An 18451-nucleotide genomic window follows, 5' to 3' on the forward strand; every position below is an offset into this window, starting at 1 on the left:
GCTGTCTTTTCACTGCTGTGGTCTCTGGATTGTGGCAATGGACAGATCCGAGCCTGGAAATTTCTGCTTTCTCTTCCCACCCAACCTTCCCTCACACATAAATTACCATTTCTGCCACAGTTGTTAGTGGTTTATACATAAGTCAGCTCCACTTTTTTCGGTCTCCTGGATTTCATACATGATTTGCCGAGACCAAAAAACCTAATTCCCAATAAAGAGAAAACCAGCACCCTATTATTTTTAGGGTTACACTTGGAAAAGAAGGATCAGAGGTGCCTAAAGCCCCTGATTTGAGGTGCAGTGTGAGTGCTAGAGGTAGGCTAGTGGGGACACAGAGAGGCTGGTGAAGATTTAATCAAGAGTAGATCACCAGTGCAAAACCAGTGCAACAGAGCAGATCACCCTGAACAGCTGAGAAGAGAAAGTAGATAAGCTGAGAAAGGAAGCTTGACCCTTCTGGTGGAAATGTGTCTCCTCTCATGCAGTCAGAGCATCTGATCTGTCCTCTCCTTCCTCCTGATGCTCTCCACCAACCCCCTCACCCCAAGAAGGATGACAATAATTGCTATAATGTGTGAAAGGCTGAGTTCTGTCATGGCAGGGCACTAATTTCTTCCAAAGAAATGTTTGTATTCCTAAGACTGACTTCTGAAGGCATCTTTTAAGTACATGTCTTCCCTGGGGGGTTGGCACTACTGGAGATATGTGGGTACAAACACCTAGCCTAGGCATGTTTTAAACTGCTGTGTGTGAGGATGGCTTGCCCTGCAGGTAATGATTGATCCTAAATAGATGTGTCTTTTAGTCTTTGTGAAGACCTCCTTACTCTCTTTGTCCTTTCCTTTAATGAATAAAAGTCCCATTAATAGCCTAGAGTGAATAAAAGGCTATTTGATGCACCTTGCTGCCTCCTTAGCAGTTCAGTTTTCTACCAAAACCTTGATTCTAGTTCATTTTTAATAGAAGATGCTCTCTGTGAGCAGCAGGCAGTGTCCACCTTGAATGTCACCAGAGGAGGTGAAAGAAGAATTGGTACAGAGACAATGCAAAGACAAATACAGAACTTAATTCACTGTGGAAGCTTTTGCATCCACAGAAGAGCTGCCCAGTTGTTCCAAATCATCCAGTTCTGCAGCCTACAAGCCAGCCTGAAGCCTTGCCTCCTGATGTCTCCACAGGTCTGCAGTGCAACAGACACTTTTGCTAACAGGCTCCATATTCCCACCTGCAGGGCAGGTGCTCAGGGATGAGGGTTTTTATTTTAGATGGCATTCTAGTTGGGAAAATCAGAACACACGGGCCCCCCTCATAGGCTGAGCTCAAGAATCAAAACTTCCCCTTTTTTTAGGCATGTGTTGGAAGTCAGCTTTCCCTGCTACCTTGACATTAACTCTACAGTCAGGAATATTGTTGCTTATCAAATGTAATGCTGGTCCTGAGAAAATCATGCCATTTTCTTTTTGTAATAACTGGAAGCAGTTTTCCTGTCTCTTCAGCCCTTTCTCAGATAATTTATGGCTTGACAGTACAATATCAAGGGTTGGCTCAGCACCCCCAGTCCACCATTGCCAGTGAGTGGAAAGCCTCCAGCACCTGAGAGGATCAGCCCTTGAGTTCCCATCTATGTCTTACGGATCACACAAAAAAGAAACGTAAATTGCAAGATTAAGTGATGCTTATTTCCTCCAAACTCCACAACTTTTAATGAATGATGAGCTACTTTTGTCCATTAATTCTTTGCAGACATTGAGACAAGTTTAGGAGAAAACAAACATCCTTCAAAAATCACATGAATCAATGCCAGCATTTGGTGTACATCACACCCTTGACTCAAGCTTTGACATGTGTGGCAAGCCCAGACCTTGGTAGAAAAGCAAACACTTACCTTTCTTGGTTTCACTTTGTCATGGTAGTCATATTGAAAAATCCCCTTGTAGCTAAGTCCTAACCACCACGGAATTCCCTGCTTGTCCTGAAAGAGAAAACAGAGGGAGTTATATTGCATATGATGGGGAAATGCTGGAGATTTCCTGTGTTGTTGTTCAAGATGAAGATTTGTTTGTAAGTAATATCTTTGAATGGGTGTTGTTAAATTCCCCCCTGCTGAGTTCCTGCAAGTCACAAAGCTCCACAGTGTTTAGAAGAGATCTGTTTCACTTTTGGCCATGACATATAAAACAATTTAAAATACATCACATGTGATCAAATTACTCAAAATGCTGTCAGGGGTGCTGAGGAGGTTTGACATGGGTCCCTTGTGCAGTGGTGCATCCTCTTTCTCTTCCCTGTAAATTATTCAGTCTGAACACTCAGAGATTGGAGGGGAAGGAAAGTGAATCACCCAGCTGACTTGAATTATGTGGAGGGATTTTAGCATTAGTCTTGAAAATGCAGCAGTAATGGGATCTGAGAGCTACCAAGTGATAAGGTCTGACAGGCTCAGACCCAACTGCTTTGTGTCTGAGTGTGCAATAAAATGTCCTTATGGAGTAATGGCTGATATCTGATCCCAGTTTCTGCAATTTACTGAGCTGAAGTCCTCAATGAAATTACATCTGTTCTGTTAATGTGATAGAGAATGGCAGGGTAAAACACAGCAAAGCCAAACCCCCACATCAGGCAGAAGCAAACCCTATTATGTGCAATATTTGCTGCCTCATTGCTGCTCACTGCTGCTTATTGACCATGGGGAGCTCACTGCAATAGCTCTCAAGTCTGCAGGATAGAATGCCCAGCCCAATCCACTAGATATTTCTTGATCTAGAGTAGTCCAAGAGAACTGGATGCAAAGGGTGCTGAAGAGATGCAGTCCTCTGAGAAAAGATGAGGCTAATGATTTTTGCAAAATAATAATAACTTCTATTATTACATCCTATTAGTAGGAATAGACTAGAAACACATCTCCTGAGACAGGTAGAGTAAGGTATTTGTATTTTTATAGTACCCCATGTGGACAAGACATTACAGATGTAAGAAAAACCATATGATTTCTGCACAGAGATAATGATGAAACGCATCAAAGCTTCAGGGGTGATAAATGAAAGAATATACTCTGGGGAATGTGGCTCTAGCTTTCTTTCTATGTTTATTGATTTCTCTACTTAAAAAAACCCCAAACCTACACAGCTGGTCAGGCAGGGAAGTAATAATAATAATAATGATATGGGCCTAGAAATTTTGGTGATAAATCATTAGACAAAAGAAATGAGGAACTTAATGAATAGCTGCATGAAGTCCACACAGAAGTGGACAGCTGTTTGGGGATGAGAATGTGCTACCTGCCTCTAGAATACAAGACTGTTTAGGCATTAAAAAGATGTGCAATCCATCTACATATCTCATGTCAGGGGAGCTACAGTATGCAGGTCATGGCTGGCCCTAAGTAGGTGTTCATGGATCTGCCATCTGGGAAAGATCTGACCTCTTGGAGCTACAAAAAGGATTGTCTGCCAGAGATGTGTCTGGCTTGTCCCTTTGGTGGTGGTTCACAGGCATTGCCATGCTGCTGACTGAGCTGAACACTCCAGCACAATAGGACTGCGAGAGTTTTATCTCCAAGAACAGGATTTTCCTCTTTGGAACTGTATTTACTAAACATGCACACACAGCTGAAATAAGTTTATCCTACCTCAGGAAGTGAAACGAGACTTTAGTAGCATTGTATTGTATTCTGAGAGCAGAATGGCTGTTTGTACCTCTCTCCCTCCCTCTCCAACAAGAGTTTAATTTGTGAAGGACCTTCTTGTAGCACGTACCTTTACTGCATAATAATGCACTCCATATGTTGGGAGGGACTCTACAATGCTCATGTAACTGCAAAACAACACAGAAGAGAATAACACGTCTGAGAAGCTGAGAGGATGATCTGAAAAAAAACTTTGATAAATAAATAATTATGCCAAGAAATACTTTAAAATGAAGCATTGCATGGGATGGAAAGCATAGTTTCATATTGTATTTATTGTTCTGTAGAAATACTTCATAATAAAACAAAGGTCACAAAGAAATCATTCTTGTTTTACTTACTTCACAATTGCTTGACCTCTTGTCTGACCATTTAGTTTCTTGTAATGTTCAATGACTCGATCCTCACTGGAAAAGAAAAACAATTGGATGTTTTATATAATGGCATTATCATTATATAAATATATAATATAAAAATCTTGATAAAAGCTGAAGAGATACTTCTGTTAACACAGCTACTGACTGATGGAATCAAAAGATGCCAAGAGAAACCATTAGATGAGGGGATTTGGTGCAGAACAGGGTAAATAAAGGAGGAGTCACAGACTGAGAATAAAAATGGTTTTCTAAGAGTTGGGTGTCTGGAAGAACCCTTTTTCCTCACAAACATGGTACCTATTTGTACAGACTTTTTCTTCTCTGCATTCCTTTCCTTATCTACAAATGATACCCACAATACCACACTGAGGGCAAACAGATTTGTGTTGGAGCTGCTCAAGATCTGCTTTGTCCTAACTGCTGTAACTTCTTTTCAAGCCCATCATGTCCTCTGAAAGATGGGCAGAACTGTCAGAAATTGGTGCCCAGTCACAGCCCTAAGACTGACAGATTCCTCCTCACTGCAACTGCAGGCGCACCACTGGAAGTACTCTGGAGCAATCTCTCTCAGCAGGAATTCCTGGTGTACACAGAAGCAGCAATAGCAGCAGTGACAGGGGATACTTCCAGGGCACTCAAACTTGAGTTTCTTTACTCCTAAAGTATTCATGTGCCTTTGCTTACTTTAGAGTTACACTAACTTGCATCCCCCCAGGCAAGTCCTGGCTAAGCACTGGGAGCTGGCACCAGCCAGGCCCCTTTCCAACAGCTCCTTGGAGACTAAGATCATTTTATGTTGTAGGAAGACACGAACCATGTCATCATGTGTTCCAAGGTGAACCATGGAGGCTGTTCCACACCAGTGGGCCTCTGTGTCAGACAACAATTCTGAGTGTGTGCCAATAAGCAGTAGAGATGGGGCATCCAAGAGAGATCAGCATGGCGCAAATGACAGGTTGAGAGACACATGTAAGTTCACTTTTAAAGAATTTCACTCATTCTTCTCCAGTGAATGAGCAGCAGAGCTATTTGATGCATACAATCAGCTGTGCCAGCAAGGTCACAGCATGGCAAAATATAAGCCAAGGATGCAATGTCATGCACACAGGACCTGCTCTGCTACACTAGCATGACAAAACATTGAAGTCCTCAGGTTTAAAACCAATTTATTGCTCTTTATTTTGTATTTTATTTTTGATTCCCAAGGACAGGGAATCTGTTGAGTTGCCTGGAGATACTGTACAGAACTTGCCAGACCAAGAGGAGGGAAACCTAAACTACCTTCATGCCACCTTAGTGCCCTCCCCACCTGGCCCTGCATGAACTTCCATCTGTGTTGTGTGTCTATACCATGCCACCAGTCTGCATGTGGTTTAGGGCAATGTGAACTGGCATTCTTCCCTCCCTGCATTTCCTGGATCCAGCAGGACTCCCTAATGGAGCCTTTCAGTTGTCCACCATGTGGTAATCCTCCCCCAGGCAGAACTGAAGCCAGTTGTATTGCTAGGCAGTGTGAAGGAGCACAGCAGGGTGGGATGATGGTGGATGACTTCACCACGGCTGCTCAGAGATGCCCATGGGGGCTTTTGTGCAGGACTGCAAAGCATTTCACCAGCCCAGCTTAACATGACTGCATCTCCTTCTCATTGCTGCCTTCCCCATTTGCACCCCTGTGCCACAGAGGACAGAATCTCTTTTAGAAAGAGAGCCAGAATCTCCAGAGCCACAACAGCTTTTAGAAAGAAGAGCCACAGGGAAGCTGAGGATTGTGTAGCCCTAATAATGAAGAGAGAAAGGAGAACCAGAAACATCAGTGAAGGCAGCAAAGAGCAATTCAGAGACAGTGTCAGATTGTCAGCAGGGCCAGCTTTTCCCTCACAAGCCTGTTCATCTGGGAGGTTATTTAACTGCTTTCCTTACTCACTCGCCAAGTGTCTTCCCCCATTCCCCCTACAAAAATAAAAAAGCCCTTTTCAGAGCTGTCCCATCAGCAGGCCACAGCAGGAACAGGGTGCTGACTGAGCCAGTGACACATTGCATGGGTAAAAGAATGGTCCAGCTCTCCCATCAAATCCCTCAGAATCATTTTAATGCTTAGAAAATGATCTCTAAATTCTACAGCTATGAAACAATATTCAGCACACTGATCCAAGCAAGTACCACAGATGTTATGGGTGTGCACATGAAGGCAGAGCCTGGGTCTCCTGCCATGATTATCATAAACAGGATTACTTTTGGAGCAATAACTGAATTACATGAGTGTTCAGTATTGGAAGATCTCCAAAAAACATCATTCTTAATAAAAAAGATAGACAGAGAGGGCTTACAGCCCTTTGAAATTGCCTCTTAAAACCATGATTACATGTGGATGCAATTCCTCTGTCTCAGACAGTAACAAACCAGGAGTGACTTCTCAGAAAATAATGGAGTTTCTCCAGTGGAAAACACTCCTAGCTTTATTTTCCATTCTGTGCAGTTTATTACACAGATCAAGCTCTCATATTGCTGCCATTCAAGGAAAGAGTAGATGTACCTGGACATGCTGATTACTTAATGTGACTCCGGATGTGCTCTGCTTTCTTACAAATTACTATTATAAAACAATTGATATGTTCCTAGACCATACTCCTTGGGTAGGGAAGCCAATCCATGGCCCATTTCCTTCACAAGGACAGATCAGATGTCAGGGAGCCTTCCTGAACAGCAGGACAAAGAGTTGTGTTTTTAACCCATGCTAGAAATATGGGATAGTCCAGCCACTACCCAGTTCTTGTAAGCAAATGCAGGCAATACTACACCCCCATTGTTCTATTAGGGTACTCATGATTTTTCTTAGTAAAATGTTTTGTGGTCTACAGATGTTAAGTGCCAGGCAAGTATCACCTTTGTTTCTTCTTTCCTTTGAACAAAAAATATAAACCCTGAAATATCAATAAAGCCATATTTAGGAGTGGGATCTGTGGCCTTTCACCTTCCTGCAGCACTGGCCTTATCAGTGGGGAAAGAAATATGTACTCCAGAGTACAATTAATCCAATCTATTTTGGACAGATTCCTTGGGAGGAGGTTACTGCTGCTTCTCTCTGCTGACAGCAAAGGGAGCTGAGGGCACCTAGCTCAGATAGCCATGTCCACTCTGGAAAAACATTCACAGTCAGAACAATCAGTGTGACATCCCTCCTCTAACAATTCTCTGGACTTCCTTTTCCTTCCTACTGCCCTGTGCAAGAAGGATCATCCAGCACAGAGGTTGCTTTCTGCCTCCAGCTCTGGGTTGGAGGGTTAAGCCTAACACATGCCAGGGAAAACAAGCAAAATCATTCACGGGTCGGAAGGAGCATTAGCAGAGCCTATAAACATGCTCCCCTATCATTTCAGCTGTTCATCTCAAGACAGCTGCCATGCTGCTATTGACAGCTGGGAGAGTGCTGGGACACTGCTGGGACCACCAGCTGACATCTCCCCTCCCTCCTGCTCTGCCTTGTTGCTGTGTGGGTGACACAAAAACTCATTCACAGTGTAGGGCTGGCAGAGAATGCTTAACTAATGTGGAGACAGAGACATGGAGGCTGCCGAAGCACTGCTGTCTGTTTGCCAGCTCATAAAACATTCCCCCCAAAGCTGCAGAAATTAATACATGGATGACATTCTGCAGCAGACAACTCTGATAAAGATCTTTAGAAGTAACAAGAAATCCCTCCTGTCCCAGCAGCTTATAGAACTGGACAGCAGACAACTTGCAAGCAAATGCAGGCCTTGAGCTTCTCATCAGATCCAGATTTTCAAAGTTAGTTGTTCCCTCCCTCTCTTCCCAGCACACTGAGCTGTTTTAAATAGCTGTCCATTCATTGCTGTTCCTCAGTGTTATTTTGTTTCTAAACTGACTTTTCCATTTTGATTACATTATTGAACAAATAATGTCTTTATTTTCAGTGGTATGCTGTCCCTCTGAAGCCACCAGTACCTCTTAGGCCAAGGGACCAAGAACTGGACCACGGCCTCAGGTATGTGTTGAACCAGAGAAAATCACTAAATAATGATTTTCAGCTGATGTTTTCAGAGGTGGGTTTTCTGGCAACACTGATGCTTTGGGCTGCTAAAAACAAGCTCATATTCAAAGTCAGTGGGAACCTGGGAGAAGTCTATCTTCCCATGGCCTGTTGAAAATCCCAATCTAGCATTCACTTTTGTGTTGTTGTACCTCATATTGCCCTTATTACTGACAACTGAGTACTGGGCTGGCTTGGTAGGGAGGATCTGAAATGAGATAAAATGCAATGACAAGTGTCTGGAAAGGAGCACTGTGAGTTAACACATTTCTAAAGGTTCTCTCCAGTCTCTGTGATTGGTTTCGTGTCTGTTTCCATACATGGCCAAGAAAAATCACAACTCAGGGCCTCAACTCCTGGACTGTGTGGGAGGACCAGAAGCTCAGCTTTCATTTAAAAGAAAAAGAAATAGAAACAAACCCACCAAAAAGCCCCTACTTTCTTCACCAGTAATCAGAGATGCCAAAAGATGCTTGAGAACAAGATGTGCAGCTGATTATTCTGAGCATGGAGAAAGCTGCAAGAGATTACAGCGAAGGGAAAGGCCTACACCAAAGGTATCAAACCAGGAGATTCCATGAAGGTGGAACCAGAGGGACAAACTGTGCTGATCTAAGAATCCAGGACTCATCCCACAGGTGATGCTAAATTTGGTAGGTACAATAGCGGATGGTTTTTAATGGTGTCTGATGGAAATGTGTTATTTTATGAAGATCTTTTACAGCATCTTGCCAAAGGTATCACAGTATTTACTTGATTATCTATTTTATTATCTCTTAATCCACTTCAGCTGATAAAAATATAGTACAAAGTTCTTTTGTTTGTCTGTTTTAAACTAATTAAAGCCATTATCCATCCCATCTTTAATGTTTTAAAAGTTTCTTTCCAGGGCTGGATATTCACTTGTGACTGCTTGCACTCACGCTGAAGAACTGCAGAATAAAACTGATTGCTCACAGAAAAGGTTTGGATGAAATCTGCATGTGGTACATAATGTGCATGTGATGTGAAGGGAACATATATGTATATGTCAGAGAACAGAGTTTTAAAAATCTGCTCCCTTAGATCACTGAAGTTTGATCTGTAATTTTGAGGCTTTTTGTCTGATTCACCAACAGACGCTTCCTGAGAGCATTAAGTGTTTCAGTGTTTAGAAAAAAGCCATCATTAAAAAATAATGAACTAGTAATGTTAAAGAGGTCTTTTAGACCTGCTTACTGACATGAAATCACAAGGGAGTCACAGGACTGCAGCCTCTGATTTTATTACTCCATTGGTAACACCACCTTCCCAACCTGTGACCTGTTCTCAGTCACATGAGACCCCCCACAAAATTAAGTACAGCTGCAGGTGCTGTTACCTTGTGTATAAATGCAAATACTCAGATTCTGAGCACGAGGATTTTACATGGCTCTTCTTGCTACGTGGCACTTTATGAAGACCTTAGGCCATGTTGTTGCTGAAGGGTCAGATTTGCCTTCCCTGTCAGTGCCTACTTGTTCCCACCACTCCTCTTGAGATGGCTTTCAGCTTGAGCTCCCAGTCTGTTAGTCACTGCTTTTGAGTGTGTGGAGTAGTTTTTGGAAAAAGAGATGCTCCTAAGAGGAAAACCATTCTTCTTCAATGAGATGGCAGCCTACATTTATCATTTTTCATGAAGATTTGATTTGGTTCTTTGAGAGAAATATCAGGAGATTGTGATGATCCACAGTTATTGTGTCAGTGATCCTAATTTCATCTGGGGACTCTGAATCTCTCCTTATTTTCTCAGAAAGGGATTAGGAGACCTCACGATGAGCTTGCCTATGACTTGATATTAGGTACAGTTAATTCCACTGTTGTAGCTATGCTAGGAGAAGAGGATGACCTTTTTGGCAAAGAGAAGGACTGACATCATAGCTTAACAACTGATTTGTTTCCCCCTGCCATCCTGAGATTACCAAAATGCAGAAATGAAAAGAGTAGCAGATAAAGAAGCTCAATCCAACCCCCAGGCTTGCAGCCTAATGCTTTAAAGGCAAACATGAAAGAGCAACAAGCAGAAAATGGAGTGAAAGTATCTCCCCTTTAATGAATAGTCTTTACCCAAATTCTTTCCTATTTGCACAGATAAAAGAAATATGCAGGGTGGCACAAAGAATCTATGTGTGTGGCATGTAAAATCTAAATGTGACCCTGCTTCTACCTTGAGCTTGTTTTTCAGACAGAGTAAACAAGCATCCACCTCCAAACACTGACTTCATATAAAAGGAGATGGGTTCAGCTATGCCATATAGAGAGGATTTGCAAGATGAGACTGAATCACTCAACACAGGGCAGTGCAAAACACTGACATTTCCAACTGGGAAAACTCTTGCACAAATTCAAAGTGCTGTGAAAGTAAATGTTACATTAGGCCTCTTGATTTCACTGAGACATTTGCACACTTACAGTGGATTTTTGGCCAGGCATTTGGCAGATAGGGAAACTGAAGCCCAGGATGAGAGCTATACTTGTGTTAAGTCATGCAATGAGTCAGTGACAGACCCAGAGGAGGACAGCAGGAATCTCTACACCCCAGTTCCACTCTCAGACCACACTGCCAGAGCCAGGTCCTGCACAAGGCAGTGTGGAGAGTGATACATTACCAGTAAGCGAGGGAAGGATGCTCCTTCAGCGCTGGTGTTGGAAGGGCTGGCAGCTTCTTTAATTCATTCCTTACAACTTCATTGCTGAAAGAGAGTTCAAAAGGAGGATCAGGCTACAAGAAAACAACCACAATATTTGATATGACTTGACCTAGCTGGCAGGCTGCTATGGCTCTACATCTGTTCCTTCTTAACAAAAGGCACTGGGGTTTCCTTTTTCTCCTCTCTTTATTTGTTTTATGGCAGCCCAGTTAACTTTTCCCTCTATTATCAAAATTGGAGAGAAGCTCTCCCAGATGGCTATGTTGAAGCACTTCCTACCAGTGACTGGACACAAAAGCCACAATGTCACATGTCACTGAGCAGGGCGTCACAGACGTGTTCATAGAGGGGAAAAAAACCAAGGGGGAGGGAAAGTGATGCTTTTAGCTGCAATTATACATCTTTATTTAATGCCTTACAAACTGCTGCAAAAAGTAATAATTTGCTTTCTTAGCATCACAGGTTGTTCTTAACCTGTTGGCCAGTGACCTGTCCTTTGCATAACATCTTCACTGATAAGATTCCACTTTGAATTTGGGTCCTGCTACATAAAACCTTCCTACACAATCACCTCACTAACATTCTTCTCCCTGCAACCTCCAGTGGCCACAATGGCCAGCTGGAGCAGCATCACCATGCAGCAGAGAGCAGGGAGAACTCATGGAATGGGAGGCAGATTCTCACAGATGAAACCGTGGGATTTTCTCCTACAAACCCCAAATGCCTCCCTTCCCACTTTTAAACACACATGGAATTGTGTGCACATAGGAAAAAAAACCAAAAAAAGCCTCAAAGGCTTGGGAAGGAAGGCAGTGCTGCTATTAATTTTTAAAATTGTAGAAATGCACAGCCAAGAGGGCCAGACAGGACACGGAGGAGTGCCAAAGAATTCATGTTTATTGGCTTACTTAGTTACAGCAAGTTTTTCTGCCTTCTCATACCCTTCCCTTTATCCTACCCAAACATGTGGCTGTCCTGGAGCTGCAGAGAGAGATACCTCTTCCAGAGCTCCAGATTCCCCAGCCCACTGGCTTCTCCCATGAGGCTGGTAGACAAGTAGTCTTGACTCTGTGGCTGTAGACCAGAGATCTTTATATCTGCTACAGACTTGAGGAGATCTTGGACATCCCAGATCACCCTGGGTTTCATCCTTGTCTCTGGGACAGTCTGTATGTTGACTTGTAGAGAAGTGACACTGCTTCAGTTATAAAAATCTTCCCACAGCACTTCTCCATTTGCACATCTAGGAGCAGGCTCTGCCTAAGACCTAGGTGGGTTTGTCTTAATTGGAGTCTGCAGGTTAATTGCTAGGTTGGGCCATAGGGTAAACCACTGACATAAATCCAGGAGGAGGCATTTGGGCATGTCTACAGACATTTGTTTATAATTATGGTAGTTCCCTGACAATCAATTAAGTAGTTTAAAAACAGGACCAATCTTCTAGTCCGGACAAATCTGTGAGAGAAGGCCAAGTCTCAATGAGGCTCAAATTTTGCAGAGTGAAGATGTGCTGAATAGCACACAAGAACTGAGGCAACTGCTGCCATGCTAAGCACATGGAGAACCACTCTGTAACACCTCCTATGCCAAGCCAAAAGGCTCTTGACAAACAATGTTTGAACACCCACTCCTGCCCAAATCCCATGGTCATTTGGCCATCAGAGAGCTCTTCTCTTCTAAGTGCAAATGCTGAAAAACTATTCAGATTTATTCTTCCATGGCAGGTAAATATCTGCACAAGTCTGAACATGAAGCTGCTCTGCACTGTGTTATCTGCTGATCTGGAAGCTCTGTTCTGTGACTGACAGCCTAGAAAACAAGTTGCTGCTTTTTAGAGTTTATTGCCAAGAGCTGTCTCCTCCACAGCATGTGCATACTCAGCTCTTACTGAGCTTTTTGACATTTTGAAAGAAACTGGGAAAAAAGAATAGAACTTGGGACAATCAGAGTACAAGCAGCAGTAACTGCCCTCAAATGAAGATTTTTGAGGCTGGCTGCTCAGAGAAGGAAGTTGAGAGATTTCCAAAACTTTTCTGGGAAAGCACAGAGTGAGCTCCAAACAGGGACTTTCTGAGCCCAGAAATCTATCAAATAGGGCAAGATTAGTGGTGACTAACGATCCCTGAGAGTCTGGGAAAAACTCTGAGTCAGTAATGGCTCCTATAAAAGAAAGAGCTAACATCAGTCACTTCTGTTTTTTTCTGTCAGTGAGGCACAAAGTTTGCCTGTGCTGTGGTAAGGTCTTTTAAGAATCAGAGAAAAAGACATTTTTAGTGATGTTGGGCAGGATTAACATTTCTGCTCAGCACCTACAAAATATTGTAAGGATAGTGCCTCAGCCTCAAAGCACCTCAAAAGTCAGGTAATCACTTCCAGGAATAAAAAGGTATTTCATTCTGTAGTCCATGCATTCACTAAGCCTTCTGGCAAGACTCATCTCAAGACAAATTAATTTAGACTCCCAAAAAGATGTCAAATCAATAAAAGGAAAAAAAAAAAAAAAGACTCAAGTTGCATTTGAACTAGTGGTCATGAGGTCACTTTCCTCTTGCCTCCTTTTAAAACACTGAACCTCTCAATTTTTAAAATGTTTCCAGCAGGATCACAAGTGTTTTTTTACTTACTGCTTTTCATGCTCTTTCTAGTGAAATATCTCAGTGTGTTTGTTTTATTACTGTATTTAGAAAGTGTTTGTTTAATCCGGTCACTTGTGCTGCGTTTATTTTATATTCGGAAGTGTCCAGTCTCCAGGGCTGATATATACAGAAGAGTGTTTAGGACACAGATTTATTAATATGCAGGGGAAAGTCTCCAAAGGCATTTTCTCTGTGTCCCCTAGACCACTTTATTCCCTTTTTTTCCTATGGTGGAAATGGTAATACTTAAAGGACTGAATAACAATATGAAAACTGAACTGGAAAAGCCATCTGCAAGGGTTCCTGAAAGCTGGTTAGAAAGCTGAAGTAAGGTTGACTAACAATAGACCTAGAAAACAGAATGTCTTCTTCTTGGGTTTGTTCTGGTACTGCCTGTTTAATGAGTCTTGTGCAAATAAATTAGTCACCACCTCTTAGTATCTTTATCTACACATGGGGGCAAAAGGCCTGCCTAGAACTTCATAAACATTTTGTGAAAAACAAGTTTTTGCATACTGTCTAAAATAAATTTGAGCAAGATTACATATGCAGTTGTCTCGGGAAATCCATACATTTTCCAGCATATGTAATAACAATGATCAGGAAAAAACAAAACTGCAGGTTAAAATTACCAACTCTTTTCAGCATGGTAATTCATTCCGTAGAATGCAGGAGGAAATGCATACTCTGAGATTCTCAGATTAGATGGTACTTTGCAAAATACAGTGTTTAGGATCTTTACCATTAGGCTGCAAGAATGCAGCCCAAGTTCTCTAACCCTTTAATACATTCTAATTGGTTAAATGTCACTTGGTTACACAGAAAGAAAAGTAAGCCTGAAACTATGTTAGATTACCATCTGCCCAAATGTTGAAATTATTGTGAAATTCTGCCTAGCAGGAAACTGGCTGTTAGCTTTCCTCCCTTGTTATTCTTTCATGTATTGCTGGGAGATACTTGGAGTTCACTTGAAATGTCTCATACTGTTTAACTGGAAGAAATCTAGCAATGAGGAACTAGCTGCAGTGGTTCAGGATTTTGTTTTACTCAGAGGTTTTTCTTTTCCATCCCCAAACTGAGGAACAAATGATCAGTATATGCCATTTCTCGCTGCTTTGACATACAAGCTGTTTAAGGCTGAAGAACTGGATTGTGAACATTTAAAAACAAAGCTGGTATGAGTTTCCCAGAGATTTTGGGACTGGACTCTCAATATGGCAGGATTCAACGGTGGGGGGAATCCAAATTATTTTAACAATATGCTGTATTCCCCCACAAATTAGCCAGGGCAGCCTTGGTAATTCCTTTATGTAGGCCTAAAGAGAGTCACACCTGTAGGATTTGTGTCCATCTAAAGAACTGAAATTTCTCCTGCCCATGCTCTGCCAACCAAGAGTGACTCAGCTCCCAACTAGAAACAAGATTAGTTTGAGCTAATAACCTTTGGATCCGTCTGCAGGATACTAGTTTAGGACCTTTATACAAGCAATTCTGTGCCTTTGAAGTAAAAATGTTTGCAGCTAATATTGAAAAGTACAGAACCCATCTTAAGTGTCCGGTTCCACCTGAAAACCAGCTGAACAAGGAAACTTGATTGTCCAAAATTCAATGGTATGTTCCAGACTAAAAGTAAATGTATTTAAGTCTTGTCAGCTGAAGCATTTGAACATTCTATTTCAGTAATGTGAAAATGCTCTTCTTTAGTGCAGAGGACCAGGAACTTCTTAAGAAGAAAAGCTTTTTATTTTAAACCTCATTCTGCCTGAATCTATATCAACTAAGAGATGGAGGCTACTCACAGCAAACATTAATACTTAGCTGATCTAAACAGGTTCAGGAACTCAGGGTTTCTGATGAGCTTGTTTTTGAAATGGAACACACATTAGAAATGCAAAAGGACTTAAAATAATTGCTCACTATAGCTGCTAAACTCATGTGTCAGGACTGTTGTGGTATTTTATTTCGAGACAGGTGAGGGTGACTTGGACTGTGTTCCCCAGGCTTAGCAAAACCTAGGAATCACTGTGATGGCCAAGGTGATAAGAAGCAGTGATAACAGACTCATGCATGGTAATGCCCTACCAAAGGATATGACACAAGCTGCTTTTTGGAAAAGGAAAAATGAGTGATCTGAGCACACTGATTATTCTGAGGTATGGGATGATTTCCTCAAAAGCAGCAGTGGGAGCTGCTGTCACTGAGGATGCATCAGTTCACAGAGGTAGAAAGCTGACTGTTACCGTTTGTTTGTAAGATTGATTCTGTTTTTTGAGTTCCCACGAGGCCCAAAGAGCAAACTTGCACCTGCATTCAGGAGTCCTGAACCAGCTGCAGATCCTCCACGTGGCTGCAGTGGGGTTTGGAGGTAATCCCACTCTGGCCACCATGGGCAGGTGCCAACACGCAGCTGGAGCTGTGACAGTTGGGCTTTGACCATCCCAGCACCTGAGGTGATCGGCTGTGAGTGACTCACAGGAAGGCTCCCATGGGGAACAGCAATTCTCCCATCACTACCAAAGAGCCAGTGCTTATGCACTTTTCTGGATGGGGGCCAGAGAAACTCATACTCTCACAGGCTATAAATCTGATGGTGGCAGTGGACAGGACAGGTGTGGGAAAGCTGCAGTCTGCACTCCAAGCATGCAACCCTTTAGAATTAATTTATTTCTTCAAAAACAAAGAGTTCAAGAGTTCAGCCATCACGCAACATATGCTGCCATGCACAACATATAATCTTCAAATCTCAGCAGCAAGACAATCACAACTGCAAAGCTTCTCTGTTTCAAAGAGTAGCACTTCTACTTTAAACAGTATTTCAACATTAACTTATTTCAGACACTGGAGCTAATTTGATCCCTAAGAGAAGTCAGAAGTCAGAACATTTGCCTTCACCTGCAGTTCCTCTGGCTGGCCTGAGGCTTGGTTTGCCTGCCGGATTTTACACTGCTGATACGATAACCACAAATCTCAGCAGGCAAAAATCTTGACCACAACAACCTCATGTTGACTTCAGTAGTACTTGGATCTCACCCAGCACATAAACCTGTGTCAGTGCACATTAGATGGGAGCTGCTGGGGATGGACATCCCTGGGAGATGCCAAGTCTTCTAGACCATAGAGGATCACGTAGCATTTTTCTACCTTCCTCCAAGAACAGCCTTCAAACTGGCAGATTTGTCCCCAAAGTCCATTTATAAATTAAGATCCCTGGCAGTGCCCTCAAATTGTTATTATGACACCCCTTCTCTGCCTGACCTGGATGTAAGGAATCCCCCTTCCACTTCAAACCACTGTGATCCACAGGGGAAAGAACTCAGAGCTGTTTTAATGGGCCTGGTGATGACAGCCAGACTGATGTGGTGGGAGCAGTTAACTCCATGGCTTGAGGTATCTTCTGTGCCCTCAGAGAAGATTCCTCATTTCTCTATGGCCTAGAGAAACACACTGTGATAAACTCAACCATTCCTTTTACAAGGGACATCACACAACTTTTAGCAGGTGGATACTTTCCACCAGCTGTTTCCATTTCTGGTCTGGAAATGGGTACTTGAAGACAAAATGCTATTACTCTGAGCTATCTGATTCCTTTCTGTTCTGCATTTCATAGTCTGAATGCACACTTTCTGAGTGTGTTTTCACCATAACCAAGACATTCTGGGAAAAAAATACTGCTCCTTGTAGCAAAACCAGTGGTTTATCACAGGTTGAAACGGGAAAACTTTGCTTGGCACAGCTCTTCTGGACTGAGTACTTGGCAGTACATTGAAAACCAGGCTGAAAAGTCAGAGCCACATGCACTTCAGTACCCCCTAAATAAACAGTGCTGATGGCCAAGTTATTCCAACTTGGGCAGAACTGAAAAATGAAGCAAGACTGGGTTTGTGATTCTGTGGTCAGATGCATGTCAGGATTTCACAAGTTCATTAAAGTTTTGAGAAATGACCATAAGGCAGAGCTTAAACTTCCTTTTAGCAAGGGCTACCTCATGTCATCTCAGATTCTATGATGAGCAGGAGATATCTACAATGCAGTTCCTTTTCACTGATTTGTCACTATTTTAGCTGGCTGGAAGTTCCAATCCACCAGAAAGTGGAACCTGCCTATTCTTCACGGCCTCCTATCATTACAGTCATGTTTCAGTGTATTGCAGTGCTGACAAAATTAAGACAATTTTTAGGCTCACCTGAAAATTCAACACCACTGCCCATTTCTTTTCTTCTCTGAAACTAACTTTAACAGATATTGTGGTCTTCCAGACTATATGAAATTTTTAGCATTATCAGTTGTCCTGAGCTTCACAGTAACAACTTCCACATTTCTCACATGAGACACCAAACAACCATCTGATCTTCAGCTGTTGCTAACATGTAAATCACACATGGCTGTCTTACAGGAAAACTCTTGGGCATTTCATTAACAGTCTTCTGAAACACCAAGCACAATGACCTCATTGAGTTTCTTACAGTAAGGCTGAAGATTTGGCTCAAGGGATAGCAGAAGTTCAACAAAACCAATTATCGAATCAGTTATTTTGAGAACTGTCCAAATTCAAACTGAAGTATCAATTAGTGATGGAATTTTAATGTTGCCTCTGGCAGGATCTGTGATATAACAGTGATTTTAGAGTCATTTCCGTAGCAATTTCCTTCCGAAGACTAGTCTATTTCCTGAACTTCATGACCACATAATGAGATTTGTCAACAACAAAATCACAAACAATGCTGTTTGCAAGGCATGCTCTGGCCAAAGGCTGTGTTTGGTGAAGAAATTATGTCAGGAAACATGATGTCTGTGTTAGCCAAGCACACACAGTTGCATTGCTAACAGAGGCAATCCTGTTGCTACACAGCTACAACTAAGTTGCATGTCTCACACAGGAATTTCACCAGATTTATTCTCACATCGCACAATGGCAAAAACTTTTTAACTTCACCTACCTTGAAAAATCTCCCTTTGCCTCCTGTAAAACAAGGACGAGAAATCAAAAACATATAATTAAAAACAGGAAAAAAAAAAAGAGATGAAAAGCCTGTTCA

General features: G+C 42.2%; 1 protein-coding gene and 1 long non-coding RNA gene across 10 annotated transcripts in view; one reads left to right on the top strand and one right to left on the bottom strand.

Moving 5' to 3' along the window:
• FRMD4A (FERM domain containing 4A) overlaps positions 1-18451 on the bottom strand; it is a 356537-nt gene that overhangs the window by 51810 nt on the left and 286276 nt on the right. For 8 of the 9 annotated variants that reach the window (XM_064421808.1, XM_064421806.1, XM_064421809.1 and 5 more), the window contains 5 exons: positions 18353-18375; positions 10738-10821; positions 4027-4092; positions 3756-3813; positions 1886-1972 (listed from right to left, as the gene is read on the bottom strand). In XM_064421808.1, coding sequence (XP_064277878.1) covers positions 1886-1972; positions 3756-3813; positions 4027-4092; positions 10738-10821; positions 18353-18375 — 318 coding nt within the window. Of the gene's footprint in view, positions 1-1885; positions 1973-3755; positions 3814-4026; positions 4093-4746; positions 4772-10737; positions 10822-18352; positions 18376-18451 lie in introns of those variants that run through there. The other variant, XM_064421812.1, reaches the window with a different exon arrangement.
• Positions 4922-8802, top strand: LOC135301222 (uncharacterized). The gene is made up of 3 exons (XR_010362954.1): positions 4922-5031; positions 7995-8065; positions 8561-8802. It is a non-coding gene; the product is annotated as an uncharacterized LOC135301222 (long non-coding RNA).

The sequence above is a fragment of the Passer domesticus genome, chromosome 5 (genome assembly GCF_036417665.1).
Source record: "Passer domesticus isolate bPasDom1 chromosome 5, bPasDom1.hap1, whole genome shotgun sequence".
Lineage (NCBI taxonomy): Eukaryota > Metazoa > Chordata > Aves > Passeriformes > Passeridae > Passer > Passer domesticus.